We start from the raw sequence: 15,748 nt of genomic DNA on the forward strand, positions 1-15,748 counted from the left end.
CAATTTTCACACATCTACAGGACACACAAATGTGACACTCAGAATTGTAGATATAAGCTGTTAGAAAAAATAAGAAAGTTAGGTAGAAGGTTTCTGCACCAACTATTCAAAAAGCAAAAAGCAACCTTTGTTTTTCTTTTGTAAAATGCTGCAAAACCAAAATAAAATATGTGAAGGCAATATTTTGTATTTGCTGCTTTCTAATCAAGCAACTTGATTATTTGTAAATTTGCGGTTGCCCTATTTTTTCTAAAGCAGCATGTTATGGTGAAAAAGAACTCTAGGTGGGAACCAGAAGAGTTTTGATTCTCACTTTGGCTCTGTCATTAAGTAGGAGATTGAATTTGGCAAAACTCTGGATCTCAGCACCCTTACTGTAAAATACAAGGGTTAAATAAGATCAAACTTCAAGACTCCTACAGTACTAAAATTCTCTATCTGTCTCTCTGTCTCTATCTCTTTCTCTCTCTGTCTCTCACACACACCTTAGCTTTCCTAATAACCATTTTTCCCCCAAATATAAACCTGTTTCTTTCAGGTAGTATAGAGACTTTTAGATTTTCCTAAAACAACAGAAGCTGAAAAGTTCTGCTGAACATAAAAGCAGAGCAAGTACAAAAATATAAAGCACATATACAGACTAAGAATGTTAACCCATAGAATTTTTTTAAACTTTGATAAAAGTAATGTCTTTTCATTTACATTTATCTCAATGCTTACATGAAAATATAAATATGCCTTATATTATATCACTATGATATTATTCCAATATATTCTATTTTTGCTTTTGCAGCATTAAAGTTACTTAATAAAAAGAGACACACTACAAAATTCAGTATCTGCTACCTTTCTTTTTCTGTTTGGATGATGATCTGAAGAAGTATGATCCATCTGGTCCTACCAAAACAATGTGACCAAAAAGAAACATCTGGTTTCACCTAAATTTTTCTATTCTGTTATGACAAAACATAAACCTTAATTTACATATTTTAAAAAGTGAACCATAATTTTTCTGATTATTAGCTGAGGATTAATCAATGTGAGATATTAACAAATGGATAATTTTTCTTGGGAAAACCATTATAACTTTTAAAATACAGTGTATAACTCAGGGACATATCTGAGAAAAGCACTTTTAGAAATAATCAATATTTCAGAATCACTGATTCATCATATTCTAACAAAATTCTCCACGGCCAACTCAGAACCTGAGGGTAGTTCTGTTTCCTCTGGTCTGATCTAAGGACACTAAAATAAATGGCAGTGCTTGCCATGGTCTCCAATTTTGATATGGCAACCCCAGGATGTTCAAATGCTTTTCTGAGTCTTTTAGATAAGTGATTGGCAAACACAGTTGAAGGTCAAAAGTATTATGTTTTGTAATTAAATATTCTCATTATGAAATAGTAAGACTTTGTTCCCCCAAATTTCCTAACACATAGTTTCTCAATCCCACAGAAACGTACTTTACAAAAATAGAAAAACACTATTTGATAGTATTCATAAACAGCATGATGTTAACTGATTACTCTGATTGCCTAAAAGATATGGTGCCATTTCTAATTTTCCAAATCAAGGATCCATTTTAGGAATTCCTAAGCTCTTTCTCTCTCATGTTACACAATAAATAAGATGTATGTGTTACAAGAAATTACCTTTAAAAATCCTAAAAGTGTATAAATGCCATAAAATGGATTTATAAATAAACTAGTAGCTTCAGTGATTTAAGTCAATGAATAAATAAAAGTTACTATTAACATTTTAATAGGAAATTTTGAAAGAAGGCTCCTAAAAGGCAATTATAGTACATTTATTTTTTATGAAAATCATATGTATTCTCAAGTACAGCTGTAAATAGGCATTATTATGCTCCTAAGCCTGAAAAATCTCACCCAAAGCCTTAAAACTGTGTGAAAAGCCTAAATAAAGTCTCCATGATACTCAAAATAAAGTCTCTCCTGACGTTCACCACTTTCTCTAACAATGGTTCTCAACCTTGGCTGCACATTAGAATGAACTTTAAAAAAAAAAAATACTGCACTCCCCACGCCCCCCACACCCAGCAAGATTCTAATGTTATTGGCCCAGGATGCAATCTGGGCCCTGGGATTTGGAAAAGCTCTCCAGGCAATTCTAACATGCAGCCAAGGTTGGAAGCTACTGTCCCAAAATCTGTGCAAGTGGCAACTCATCTACCATATCTTATCTCCTTAAGTTGAAATTTTTTTCTTTCCAAATTAAGAGCATAAATCACGGCCAAATAGTCTCTCTCTCTGAATCAATTAGAGCCAGGAACAAATTTTACTTGGTTACAGTACCACTGATTGTGTTTCACTGTTTTTCCCAATAGCTTTTATCCCATGGACCACAATATACAAACCCAAAAAGATGGAAGAATTCAGTCACCAAAGACGAAAATCCTTTACACATTATTTTAGCATTCTTGAGTTGATATGCTGCTGCGAAAACTGATATTCTACTTCCGGATCAGGAACTTAAACTTAGGTTTCAATGAACTTTGGATGATTATGATATATCACGGTAGGTTCATCAGTTGTACCAGATGTACCACTCTGGGGGTGCTGGTGACAGCGGAGGAGGCTAGGCTGTGTAGGCATATGGGAAATCTCTGTACCTTCTCCTCAGTTTTGCTGTGAACCTAAAACTGACCCCAACAAAGTCTTAATTTTAAAAAATTAGGTTTCATCTAACTCTTCAATGAGTACAATGACAACTATAACAATATGCAGGTCTCGGCATTTAAACTTAATTCTCATTTGCCTATATTGCTGTTTATGCATAAGAAAGCAAGATGTGAAACAGCTAACATTCAGAAAATTGTTATTTTCTCTTTCTCTGAAAACAAAGTGCTCTTTGAAAGTAAGGATTTGATAGTTAAAAAGAAAAAAATGTAACATAAAAGCAGCTGCCGAGTAGTCCTCTCCCTAAATAAAACAATGGGCTACAGTTCATATTACTTTACACTTATAAAACTTTCAACCACAGTAAAGGAGAATTCCTTTCTCACTATTTTAGTGTATAATCTCCATAGAAGAGAGGTGGCTTAGTGGGAATCAGTAAGAAGCACTGAGTAAAAATTATAAGCTCTCGTTATCTAGGCAACTATAATCACAGATTGACAAATCAGTATCTGAACAAGATAACTTTTTAAAAATCAAGGTCATTTTTACAAAACTACATTATTTAAGAATTAATTGTATTGGCCAGTCCAACAAGTCATTAAAATAGCTTATCCCCGAGGAGAAAAGAAGCTTTAAAACTTTCAGCTAAGGTGGAAAAATTGCCAAACTGTCTTTTTGAGTCACATGCACTGACATACTCTATGAAGCAGAATTTTGACTCTACCATCGCCCAACCTCCTGAGAGTATATAATCAAGGGCCTTTTACTTCTTAAGAATTTCAAAAAGTTTTTTCTTAGAATATTTATTTTTTCCAAGTAAATCACACCTTGTAAGTAATGAGTATGGAGATAAGAGAAGTGGGTTTTAACCCTTCAGTGCCACCTGAATGTATAAGAGTTGGCCTGAGCTTCAGTTAGGACAAGTAAACAGAGAGCCTAGTTCCGAACCAAGATCAGGAGACAGAGAGAAACAGAAAGAAAAAGAAAGATAAATCCAAAAAGAAAAATACGTGGGGTAGATATCTATTAAGAAAAGTGGTATATTCAGGAATACTGCTCTGAAAAAGTTGAGTCAAGCACTATGTAAAAATACAGGAAAGTTTACAGTCAAGTCAATTACACAGAATGAACTGTATAGTTTATAGATTACTTATGCTCACTTCTTACCAGTACCTCCCTGAGAAGAACAAAGAAAAGCAGGAAAAAAACAAATATATTTTCCTACTTGCTAACATCACAAAATCGTTCAAACTTAAGGTAAAATGAAACTCGAGAGAGTGCCTGTCTGTCATGTTTATCTTTCACTACCTGGCCTCCCAACAATACTATAAATGTTGGTCATGACAATAAAGTATTACTAAATGATAATTCTGTGAAACTTACATTTTTCTGGAGACAGGATGACTTTAAACAGCTGATTATTTATGGTAAATGGTCATATTCCAAATCCAGCAATATCTAATTTAAAGGAAAGTTATTTTTCTAGGAAGTTCAGCTGCTCAGCACACAGCAAAGAATCCACACTTAAATAAAATAAGCCCTCTGAGTGGCAGACAGAGATGTCACAATGTTTAATACTAAAATTTGCACATTTTAATGCATAAGTGGGAGGACTCTCAATTCCCCACTCAGAACCTATGTATACTATTCACAAGATTTCCTATTAGTTTCTCAGCCCACACATATCAGAAGCAATGTTAGAAGCAGGCATGTTACCAACAGGGAAAAGTTCATATGGGGTTATTAAAGCTGCTTGGGACCCAGACACATAGAAAAAAACAGCCTCAAATACTCCAAAGGGAAAAGATTCTGAATGATCTGGTGTAAAGGTAAGGAATGCAGCCTCTGAGCACATGGCAGTACATAAGCTCGTGTGCACACCACTGACCCTCTGAGTCATGGACAAGAGGTTACAGGAGCCACGCCCCAACAGAAGGGAATGTTTGAGTACTTTTTACAAGCATTTCCCTTAAAAGCAATTTTAAAGCTTAAAGACATTGACAAGCAGGTTAGCCGGAAAAAAATGCATAACATTTTCAATTCCCTGATTAACAGCAGCCAGATGAAATGTCACTGTCATGAGGTAAGAAAAGAAAGAAACCGTAGAAGAGAGAAATTAATACGTATTTCCTATTTATGTGGTCAGGGACTTTAGTGACGCAGAGCCTCTGACATGCTGGCTTTGACATTTCTTGTACAATAATAAAGAAAGGACAGTATAAGGTTATTAAAACTGCAGCACATTTTAACCATTTTCCTTGAATAAATTAACACATATCTAAAGGAAGCTAACTTATTGTCATAATTGTGTAGTTTGCATTTACAGGATTTATAAAAAAAATTTCTAGGGATATCTGGAATGTAAGCTTAAAAACATATGATGAAGATTACCCCTTGATCCTGTCAAAGTATCACTGTGATTAGATGTAAAACATCATTTGGAGGTAACAGTAAACTATTAAATTTGAGAGCCTTGATGAATCTGAGGGCCCAGGACAAAAAGTGACTCTCCTATGCCCTTCCTCACTGCCATGATAGGCTCATTATTTCTATTTTTTCATATAAACTTACCACAATATTATTATCATTTCTATTTTGTAGTTGAGGAAACTGGGACCAAACGGTTAAACCATTTGCTCAAAATGGCAGCCCTTTGGTATAAAGTGCCATGATTCAGCCACAGATCGTTTGGCCTCCCAAACCCATGCCTCTCTGAGAGTCATCCTGAAGCAATCTGGATGGCACATTATGGTGTCAGACTGAAAAGTGTTCTCATAAAAAGACCAAGTTGCATGAAACTCCTGATACAGTAACTAGCCTGTGGTCGGTGTATAAAAAACAGTGGTCATTACCGTGAAACCCATGTTGCAGTGCACTAAGTAATACCTTCATATCCCAGAGAGGTCCATGTACCAGCCATGAAAACAAATGAATCCTTGAAGGATTTATTCAACTGGTTTAATCATTGTGAAAGGAGAAATCTTCAAGAAAATGCATACACTGTGACACAGTAAATGACATTACAAATCTCTCCTTTACCAACTTTCTAGTTACAAAAAGAAGTTAAAACTACACAGATTGGGAGGCTAAACACTCCCAATGTTAACTAAATATAGTTAAAACTTCAAATAGAATTTGTTCATGGCAAAGGTTTTTTCAAAACCTGGACATGTTTCTCCACTGTCATTCATGCATCTGACCATTCATTCCATAGGCATTTATTGGGAGCCTGTCGGAGAGAAGGCATACTGTGTGTGTGTGTTTGTGGACAGCGAGCTGGGAGAGAGAGGTGAGTATGAGCTACAAGGAGGAATGAAACATTACCTGCAACTTCAAGGGACTTAAAACCCTCTGACTTGTAAGCCTAATACACTGCTGAGTGTTCTTTCGTCTGTATAAACGTCTCTTGCATTTGCCCCTTTCCATCCCTCTATTTATGTCCTCTGTTTTAACAATATGCTGTTCACTGGCCTCACACTACACAAGATTAACTGTTGTATTTTCTTACCATCGAGATTTTTAAAGTTTTGTGACTTTGACAAATTACCTCACCTTAAAAAGGAGCCTCAGCTTGCTTTATACGTAAAAGGGGAGAAATAAAAATTTACTGCTTAAAAGCTAAAGATTCAATCACTGGAGCTATGATTTTATGAAATTGCTCCCAACACAAGATAAACATTAACATTTGCAGGTGAGTACTACTTTTTATTCCTTATTCCTTTCTCAGCTTTCTGAAAACAGACTTTTGGATCTATGGTATTTGTGAGATGATTAATACTCTTTCTCCTTAACAAAAATCTTTGGGCTATTATTTAGATATCTGACTTACCTACATTATATTTAGGTCTCTGATTCACCTACTGCCATCCATGCTCACCAAATCCATGCTCAACTGCTACCAGAGTGATCCAAGACAGATATGACCTATGATTCCCCCAGTTAAAACACCTCAGTGGCCATTCCCTGAAAACAATGTCAAAATGCCTTAGTGTGATTTTTCCCAATGTCGTCTGCGTTTATTTTTCCCATCTTATTTCCCGGTGCACCACCTTGAACCCTCCAGTTAACACTTAACTGTTTGCAACTCATTGATGCATTATATTCATTCTACAAGTATTTACTGAGCATAAGTTATACATTAGCCACTGTGCTAAGCTTAGGGAATCCTGAAGTAAAGAAGGCAAATGTGGCCCACCCTCAGAGAGCTTATAGTCTAGTTTAAAAGGGTTCATACAGCTCTTTACAGCACCCTCCAGCCCCACAAATGCCTGGAGAATTTGAAAGCTGAATTCCTCTATGAAATCCCTCCTGCCTACCTGCCCTGCTCACATAGAAGAGCTGACCTTGCCCACATCCTCCATCTGCACCTCATACACATTGCCATCCAAGCTTATCCAGCACTTTATTATAACAATACATGCACGAGTCTACCTCACCAAGACAGTGCACAAGCAATGACCATCTCCTATTCATCTTTGAAATGAATCAAAGGACATGGAAACAGAGACTGTGAAGATCATGGCCAAGCACACAGAAACACGTAATAACTTTCTGTCTAGAAATGAAAGACTAAAGGAATTGATTATCTTTGCAAAAACAAAAAAAGTTTTTCCCTTTTCAGTTTCTTCAAGTCATTCTGTAGAGTGCAAGTCCCTTAAGGTCAAGGACCATATGTTACCAGCCCTGTGCTGGGCACATACTAATCACAAAATAAGTATTTGTTGAATATATTCTCTAGATATACAGTCCATAATGACTAGGCCATGGTAAGAATATCAAACTCAAGAGAACTGAAACCAACCAATCAGATTGACAAGGCCATAAAAAAATGTATCTATTACGGTATAAAATTCATTTTATGAGTGTATAATTTGAGTCCTAAAGTCTAGTCACTGGATATATAGGCAGAGAAAGAATCACAAAACTTTAGAATGAGTCATTCTTACCACAACCAAGATACTGTACCTCTAGGTGATGTAAAAAGAAAACAATTTCAAATTTCGAAAATGCTATTGGTTCCTATAGTAGATAATAACAATAATAGCAAATATATACAGTGTTTTTTGCTTGCCAGACACTATTCAAAGCATTTTACATGTACTAACTCATTAAATTCTCCTGTCAACCCTACAAAATATTTCCATTATACACACAAGCAAAATGAGGGACAGACAGGTAAAATAATTTGCTCAGCGAATAACTGGATTTGCACCCAGGACGTCTGGCTCCTGTGTCTTTGCTCTTAACCACAATACTAGTCTCATTCTTTATGGTTGCATAATAATAAAAGGACATGCACACCCTGTGAAAGCAAATGCCTTCCTGAACATATGTGGTATATTTCAGGAGTCCTTAACTTCCTTGTAGTAATGACTTCTATTTTATATTTGAAGCTTAAAAAAAAACAACAGTATTTATAAGTGAGACAACAGAGGGAGGACAATGGAAATTAGAGAAGGATCTGAAAGAAATTATATAAGGGCTGTTGGTCATACTGTAATACTACCTAAACAAACATATCAGACATAATTAGATGGGAAAATCCACCTAAGGTACTGGTACCGTGCAAAAAGACTCCTTAGAAAGTACTGAATACATTTCATCTGTAGTTCTAAATTGTATGACAGCCAGCAGAGATTAACGGCTTTGGTAGCTTCTGTAAAAATTATTTTTAAAATAATCCTTGTCTATCAATCGCTACTTCATTCCCAATAATATAAACAAGGCATAGGTTCAAGCTGCGGCTTTGAACAAGTCATTCATAAAAAGTAAGCAGTTAGAAATAGAACTATACCCCATTAAATACACAAACATACCATAGAGAGCCTTTGCACTTGTTTTTGAACTGTGTTCTCTGTCCATGGAAAAGGTGGGTGATGATCCGTAGCCACTGCAAAAAAAAAAAAAAAAAAAAAAAAAAAAGTCATCATGCTGAGTTAAAGTCCAAAGTAAGCAAGAAAATGTCAAAACTACAAATAAAAATTCCAGTGGACCACAATCACCATGTGTTTTTAAAGAACATATAGAGTTTATACAACCGGCTCTGTAAAAAAGAGCCAGATACTGATCCAGTCAAGAAATAGGCTATTGGATCCTGATCCACCGTGGATGGAGGCTGGTACAAATGGCAACCTCCTCTCAAGCATCAAGTCAGAACTGCAGCCAAGGAGATTCAATAAGGTTGAAGCTGCCTTAGAAGAATTTAAGTTTGCCATACTAAATTGAGTTGTGAGCAGTGATCCAATCATAAAAAGTTCTCAATCACTTAAACTGTAATGAAATAGACACTACTTTCACAAATACTTAAAATGCAGTTAATGAAAATAACACGTTATCGTTAAATTTGACCAGCTTTACCAGGTACTTCTAGCTTACTGTTGCTGTTATGTGAAGTAAACATATTATTTGAATTTTTAAAATTTATTCAGTAAACATTTATTAAGCCCTAAAATCTAGAAGAACGAGGGGTAAGGCGGGGCAGGGGGAGGGTACTGTTAATAAAACAAGTAAAAAAAAAAGTTTAAAAAAAGATAAATAAATAAATAAAAATAAAATAAAACAAGTAAAATGGTTACAACAGAATGTGACATCTGGGTCAAACTAATAGATATAATATCAAATAAGGACTAAATTTTTTATAAGGATGCCCAAGAAGGCTTCACTGGCATTTAAGCAGAACCTAAAAGAATGGAAAGCAGCTCTAGAGGCAGGTGGAGAATTAAGTGAGGAAAAAGCATGTGGATCTGGCTCAAGAACTAGCATGACGCCCGAGGGGAAAAGCATCTAGTGGGATGTGCTTGGAAGAGATGAATGACTCGAGAAGTAGGGAAGGCAAATAGAGGGCTTAAGGCTTAAACTTCTATTCTCTAGATGGAGTAAATATCTTTATACAGGGAAGTAACATGATCCAAACAACTTTTTAAGAAAGATAATCCAGAAATTAATGGCAAGGTAACCAGATGGAAAGGTGCTGTAAAAATTCAGGTAGGAGATAAAGGCCACAAATAAAGTTAGAAGAGAAAGAATAGTTTGGGATAGAATCAAGAGCTCCTTAATAGAAGAAATAATAATAAACTCATGATTAAATGGATATTTGTTATAAGAAAAAGGAAAAAAATTGAGGGTTTGGCAAAACTTTCTGGCTTGAATAAATTGATGGACAAGATGAAGATAGGACTTGACATACTGCCCTGGTGTATCTTACTGACCAACACCAAGGGATTTGCAATCATCTTTGTAAAGAGGATGGTGAAGCAATGTGAACAACCTGGTTCTGAAAAATGTGAATAACGTGGTTGTGAAAAATAATGAACTCTATACCATGATGGCCAATATAAAATAACAACAATATTAACCACAATATATAAGGCAATGGCCACTTAAGTCAGGGCGGTGATTTCAAATTATATCTAAAGTCATAGGGACTTGTCTCTTTTTATTTTACACAATGGTAAATATCTTGAGAGACTGGACTAGATGACATTTAACTTTCCTCAAATGCAAATACTTTACAAATAACAAAAAAAGAATGCTCCAGGGGGCTTCACTGGTGGCACAGTGGTTGAGAATCTGCCTGCCAATGCAGGGGAGACGGGTTCGAGCCCTGCTCTGGGAAGATCCCACATGCCGCGGAGCAACTGGGCCCAGTGAGCCACAATTACTGAGCCTGCATGTCTGGAGCCTGTGCTCCAAAACAAGAGAGGCTGCGATAGTGAGAGGCCCGCGCACCGCGATGAAGAGTGGCCCCCACTGGCTGCAACTAGAGAAAGCCCTCGCACAGAAACGAAGACCCAACACAGCCATAAATAAGATAAATAAATAAATAAATAAATAAAAGAATGCTCCAGAGAAAGTAAAAGCTATGAAGTAGAGTATGTATGCAACTATGGAAAGCAATAATACATAAAACACCAGAACAAAATGTCTTCTATTAGATCACTATCATTGGGGTTGATATTACTTAATCAACTTTTTCTTATGAGACACAGTAAACTTTTAACAATAACATATCTTAGTGTTAGAAAGAAATTATATATTGAGGAATGAACTACATAAAGAAATGAAAGAGATCTTTTCATTGAAAATACAAAACAGTTAAAACCACCAAATCAAATTTTAAAAACCAAGAAATTAAATATAAAATTTCCAACTTACTTCATTTGAGTTGGATACATTCCAAAACCACTGGGATGATTAGAAATATGACCATTCATTGTGACTTTAATGTTCTGAAAAAAGAAAGGTACATGGATTGAAGGCATTAAAAAGGTTGAGACATCTCAGTTTTAAAGTTTTTCATTCAACAAAATATGTGTCACTTCCAGGATGATGCTAGAAATATAAAGATCTCCACCCTCAAAGAGCTCAGGCTCCAGAAGTACAGATGAACATATAAAGAAAGATCAAATTGGCATTTAACATTAATATACTAAAATTGTAAGCAAATATAAGAAAGACAAATTTTAAATATAGTTCTGAACCCTCTAACTACAAAAACATAATTCTATATTCCACTCAAACTCATCATTGTCAGTTTTATGAAATGTTACTTTGTTTAATGTTTCATTATGAAAGTAATATAAGCTCATAAAATTAAAAAACTGGAAAAATATGGAAAAGCACAAAATACAAAAAAAGTACAGAGGGGAAAAATATCACCCAGAGCCCTATCATTTAAAGATAACCATTAGAGGCTCCTTAAAAAATTAAAAATAGAACTATCATATGACCCAACAATCCCACTACGGGGAGTATACCCTGAGAAAACCATAATTCAAAGAGAGTCATGTACCACAATGTTCATTGCAGCTCTATTTACAATAGCCAGGACACGGAAGCCACCTAAGTGTCCATCGACAGATGAATGGATAAAGAAGGTGTGGCACATATATACAATATAATATTACTCAGCCATAAAAATAAACGAAATTGAGTTATTTGTAATGAGGTGGATGGACCTAGAGTCTGTCATATAGAGTGAAGTCAGAAAGAGAAAAACAAATACTGTATGCTAACACATATATACTCAATCTAAAAAAAAAAAAAAAAAGTTCTGAAGAACCTAGGGGCAGGACAGGAATAAAGACGCCGACGTAGAGAATGGACTTGAGGACATGGGGAGGGGGAAGGGTAAGCTGGGACAAAGTGAGAGAGTGGCATGGACATATATACACTACCAAATGTAAAATAGATAGCTAGTGGGAAGCAGCCACAGAGCACAGGGAGATCAGCTTGGTGCTTTGTGACCACCTAGAGGGGTGGTATAGGGAGGGTGGGAGGGAGACGCAAGAGGGAGGAGATATGGGGATATATGTAAATGTATAGCTGATTTACTATGTTATAAAGCAGAAACTAACAAACCATTGTAAAGCAATTATACTCCAATAAAGATGTTAAAATAGATAAATAAATAAAAATAACCATTTAACAGTCCTGTCAATTTCCTCCAGTCTTTTTTCCTGTATCTAGTTTTCCTTCCTTCCTCCCTTCCTTCCTTCCTCCCTTCCTCCCTTCCTTCCATTTTCTTATTTCCTTCTTTCAAAGCACATTTGACAACATCCTATATATACACTTGGATACACCTTTTTTTTCAAGACGGTATTCATTTACACAATCCTTTTACTTTTCACAAGAAAACAACTTTTTAAATTAACACCAGAAATTTATCTTCAGAAATCATATTTAATGTGTTTCACAAATTAAACAAATCTGAATAAACTTAGGAAACTAATAACACTGAATTGTTATGATAACAGTAATAATAATGATGATGACAATAGTAGTTAACAATTGTGAAGGTGTCACAATAATTTCTAGGCCATATGGAAGCACAAAATTTTCTCAAGGCCAATATCACTGTAGAAAGAGTAATTCTGTGCCTTAAAGGCACAATACCATGTAATCACTTAAAATAATTAACTTGATTCCTCTTTTTTTTATAATTCTGAGAAAAATCTTTGGCTGTTTATAGGTTAGCTCATAATTTGGGGGGAAATATATGTTCAGTTCAGAATGTTGTTGGTTTAACAATAAGCTGAAGAAAAATATTTGTTACTAAAATTTTCTTTTGGGGGGGGTATGCGGGCCTCTCACTGTTGTGGCCTCTCTCGTTGTGGAGCACAGGCTCTGGACACACAGGCCCAGCGGCCATGGCTCACGGGCCCAGCCACTCCGTGGCACGTGGGATCTTCCCGGACCGGGGCACGAACCCGCGTCCCCTGCATTGGCAGGGGGACTCTCAACCACTGCACCACCAGGGAAGCCCTATTACTAAAATTTAATAAGGAGAAGAAACACTACAATCCTGCAGTCTGTGGAACAAAAACCACATTCACAGAAAGATAGATAAGATGAAAAGGCAGAGGGCTGTGTACCAGATGAAGGAAAAACATAAAACCCTGGAAAAACAATTAAATGAAGTGGAGGTAGGCAACCTTCCAGAAAAGAAATTTAGAATAATGATAACGAAGATAATTCAGAACCTCAGAAAAATAATGGAGGCAAAGATCGAGAAGATGCAAGAAATGTTTAACATAGACCTAGAAGAATTAAAGAACAAACAAACAGAGATGAACAATACAATAACTAAAATGAAAACTACACTAGAAGGAATCAATAGCAGAATAACTGAGGCAGAAGAACGGATAAGTGACCCAGAAGACAGAATGGTGGAATTCACTGCTGTGGAACACAGTAAAGAAAAAAGAATGAAAAGAAATGAAGACAGCCCAAGAGACCTATGGAACAACATTAAATGCAACAACATTCGCATTATAGGGGTCCCAGAAGGAGAAGAGAGAGAGAAAGGACCAGAGAAAATATTTGAAGAGATTATAGTTGAAAACTTCCTTAACATGGGAAAGGAAATAACCACCCAAGTCCAGGAAGCACAGTGAGTCCCATATAGGATAAACCCAGGGAGCAACACGCCGAGATACATAGTAATCAAATTGGCAAAAATTAAAGACAAAGAAAAATTATTGAAAGCAGAAAGGGAAAAATGACAAATAACGTACAAGGGAACTCCCATAAGGTTACTAGCTGATTTCTCAGCAGAAACTCTACAAGCCAGAAGGCAGTGGCATGATATACTTAAAGTGATGAAAGGGAAGAACCTAGAACCAAGATTACTCTACCTGGCAAGGATCTCATTCAGAAACAATGGAGAAATCAAAAGCTTTACAGACAAGCAAAAGCTAAGAGAATTCAGCACCACCAAACCAGCTCTACAACAAATGCTAAAGGAACTTCTCTAAGTGGGAAACACAGGAGAAGAAAAGGACCTACAAAAACAAAAACAAAACAATTAAGAAAATGGTTATAGGAACATACATATTGATAATTACCTTAAACGTGACTGGATGAAATGCTCCAACCAAGACACAGGCTTGCTGAATGGATACAAAAACAAGACCCATATATATGCTGTCTACAAGAGACCCACTTCAGACCTAGGAACACATACAGACTGAAAGTGAGGGGATAGGAAAAGATATTCCATGCAAATGGAAATCAAAAGAAAGCTGGAGTAGCAATCCTAAGATCAGAAAAAATGGACTTTAAAATAAAGACTGTTACAAGAGACAAGGAAGGACACTAAATAATGATAAAGGGATCAATCCAAGAAGAAGATATAACAATTATAAATATATATGCATCCAACATAGGAGCACCTCAATACATAAGGCAATGCTAACAGCTATAAAACAGGAAATCGACCGTAACACAATAATAGTGGGGGACTTTAAACCACACTTACACCAATGGACAGATAATCCAAAATGAAAATAAATAAGGAAACACAAGCTTTATATGACACAATAGACCAGATGGATTTAAATGATATTTATAGGACATTCCATCCAAAAACAGCAGATTACACTTTCTTCTCAAGTACGCATGGAACATTCTCGAGGTTAGATCACACCTTGGGTCACAAATCAAGCCTCAGTAAATTTAAGAAAATTGAAATCATATCAAGCATCTTTTCCGACCACAACGCTATGAGATTAGAAATGAATTACAGGGAAAAAAACACAAACACATGGAGACTAAACCATACGTTACTAAATAACCAAGAGATCACTGAAGAAATCAGAGAGGAAATAAAAAAAAACCTAGAGACAAATGACAATGAAAACACGATGATCCAAAACCTATGCAATGCAGCAAAAGCAGTTCTAAGAGGGAAGTTTATAGCTATACAAGCCTACCACAAGAAATAAGAAAAATCTCAAATAAACAATCTAACCTTACACCTAAAGGAACTAGAGAAAGAAGAACAAACAAAAGCCAAAGTTACCAGAAGGAAAGAAGTCATAAAGATCAGAGCAGAAATAAATGAAATAGCAACAAGGAAAACTATAGCAAAGATCAATAAAACTAAAAGCTGGGGGCTTCCCTTGTGGCGCAGTGGTTGAGAGTCCGCCTGCCAATGCAGGGGACACCAGTTCGTGCCCCGGTCTGGGAAGATCCCACATGCCGCAGAGAGGCTGGGACTGTGAGCCATAGCCACTGAGCCTGCACGTCCGGAGCTTGTGCTCCGCAATGGGAGACGCCACAACAGTGAGAGGCCCGCGTACCAAAAAAAAAAAAAAAAAAAAAAAAAAAATTAAAAGCTGGTTCTTTGAGAAGATAAACAAAATTGATAAACCATTAGCCAGACTCATCAAGAAAAAGAGAGAGAGGACTCAAATCAATAAAATTGGAAATGAAAAAGGAGAAGTTACAACAGACACCACAAAAATACAAAGTGTCCTAAGAGACTACTACAAGCAACTCTATGCCAATAAAATGGACAACCTGGAAGAAATGGACAAATTCTTAGAAAGGTGTAACCTTCCAAGACTGAACCAGGAAGAAATAGAAAATATGAACAGACCAATTACAAGTAATGAAATTGAAACTGTGATTAAAAATCTTCCAACAAACAGAACTCCAGGACCAGATGGCTTCACAGGCGAATTCTAACAAACATTTAGAGAAAAGCTAACACTCATCCTTCTCAAACTCTTCCAAAAAAATTGTAGAGGAAAGAACACTCCTAAACTCATTCTATGAGGCCACCATCACCCTGATACCAAAACCAGACAAAGATACTACAAAAA

The 15,748-nt window shown here is 36.1% G+C and overlaps 1 protein-coding gene across 5 annotated transcripts in view; it reads right to left on the reverse strand.

The window, feature by feature from the left end:
- EPS8 (epidermal growth factor receptor pathway substrate 8) overlaps nucleotides 1-15,748 on the reverse strand; it is a 188,643-nt gene that overhangs the window by 58,243 nt on the left and 114,652 nt on the right. For 4 of the 5 annotated variants that reach the window (XM_060113006.1, XM_060113008.1, XM_060113010.1 and 1 more), the window contains 3 exons: nucleotides 10,797-10,870; nucleotides 8,459-8,532; nucleotides 847-897 (listed from right to left, as the gene is read on the reverse strand). In XM_060113006.1, coding sequence (XP_059968989.1) covers nucleotides 847-897; nucleotides 8,459-8,532; nucleotides 10,797-10,855 — 184 coding nt within the window. In that variant the 5' untranslated portion in view covers nucleotides 10,856-10,870. The remainder of the gene's footprint in view (nucleotides 1-846; nucleotides 898-8,458; nucleotides 8,533-10,796; nucleotides 10,871-15,748) is intronic. The other variant, XM_060113011.1, reaches the window with a different exon arrangement.

This window comes from Mesoplodon densirostris, chromosome 11 (assembly GCF_025265405.1).
Source record: "Mesoplodon densirostris isolate mMesDen1 chromosome 11, mMesDen1 primary haplotype, whole genome shotgun sequence".
NCBI lineage: Eukaryota > Metazoa > Chordata > Mammalia > Artiodactyla > Ziphiidae > Mesoplodon > Mesoplodon densirostris.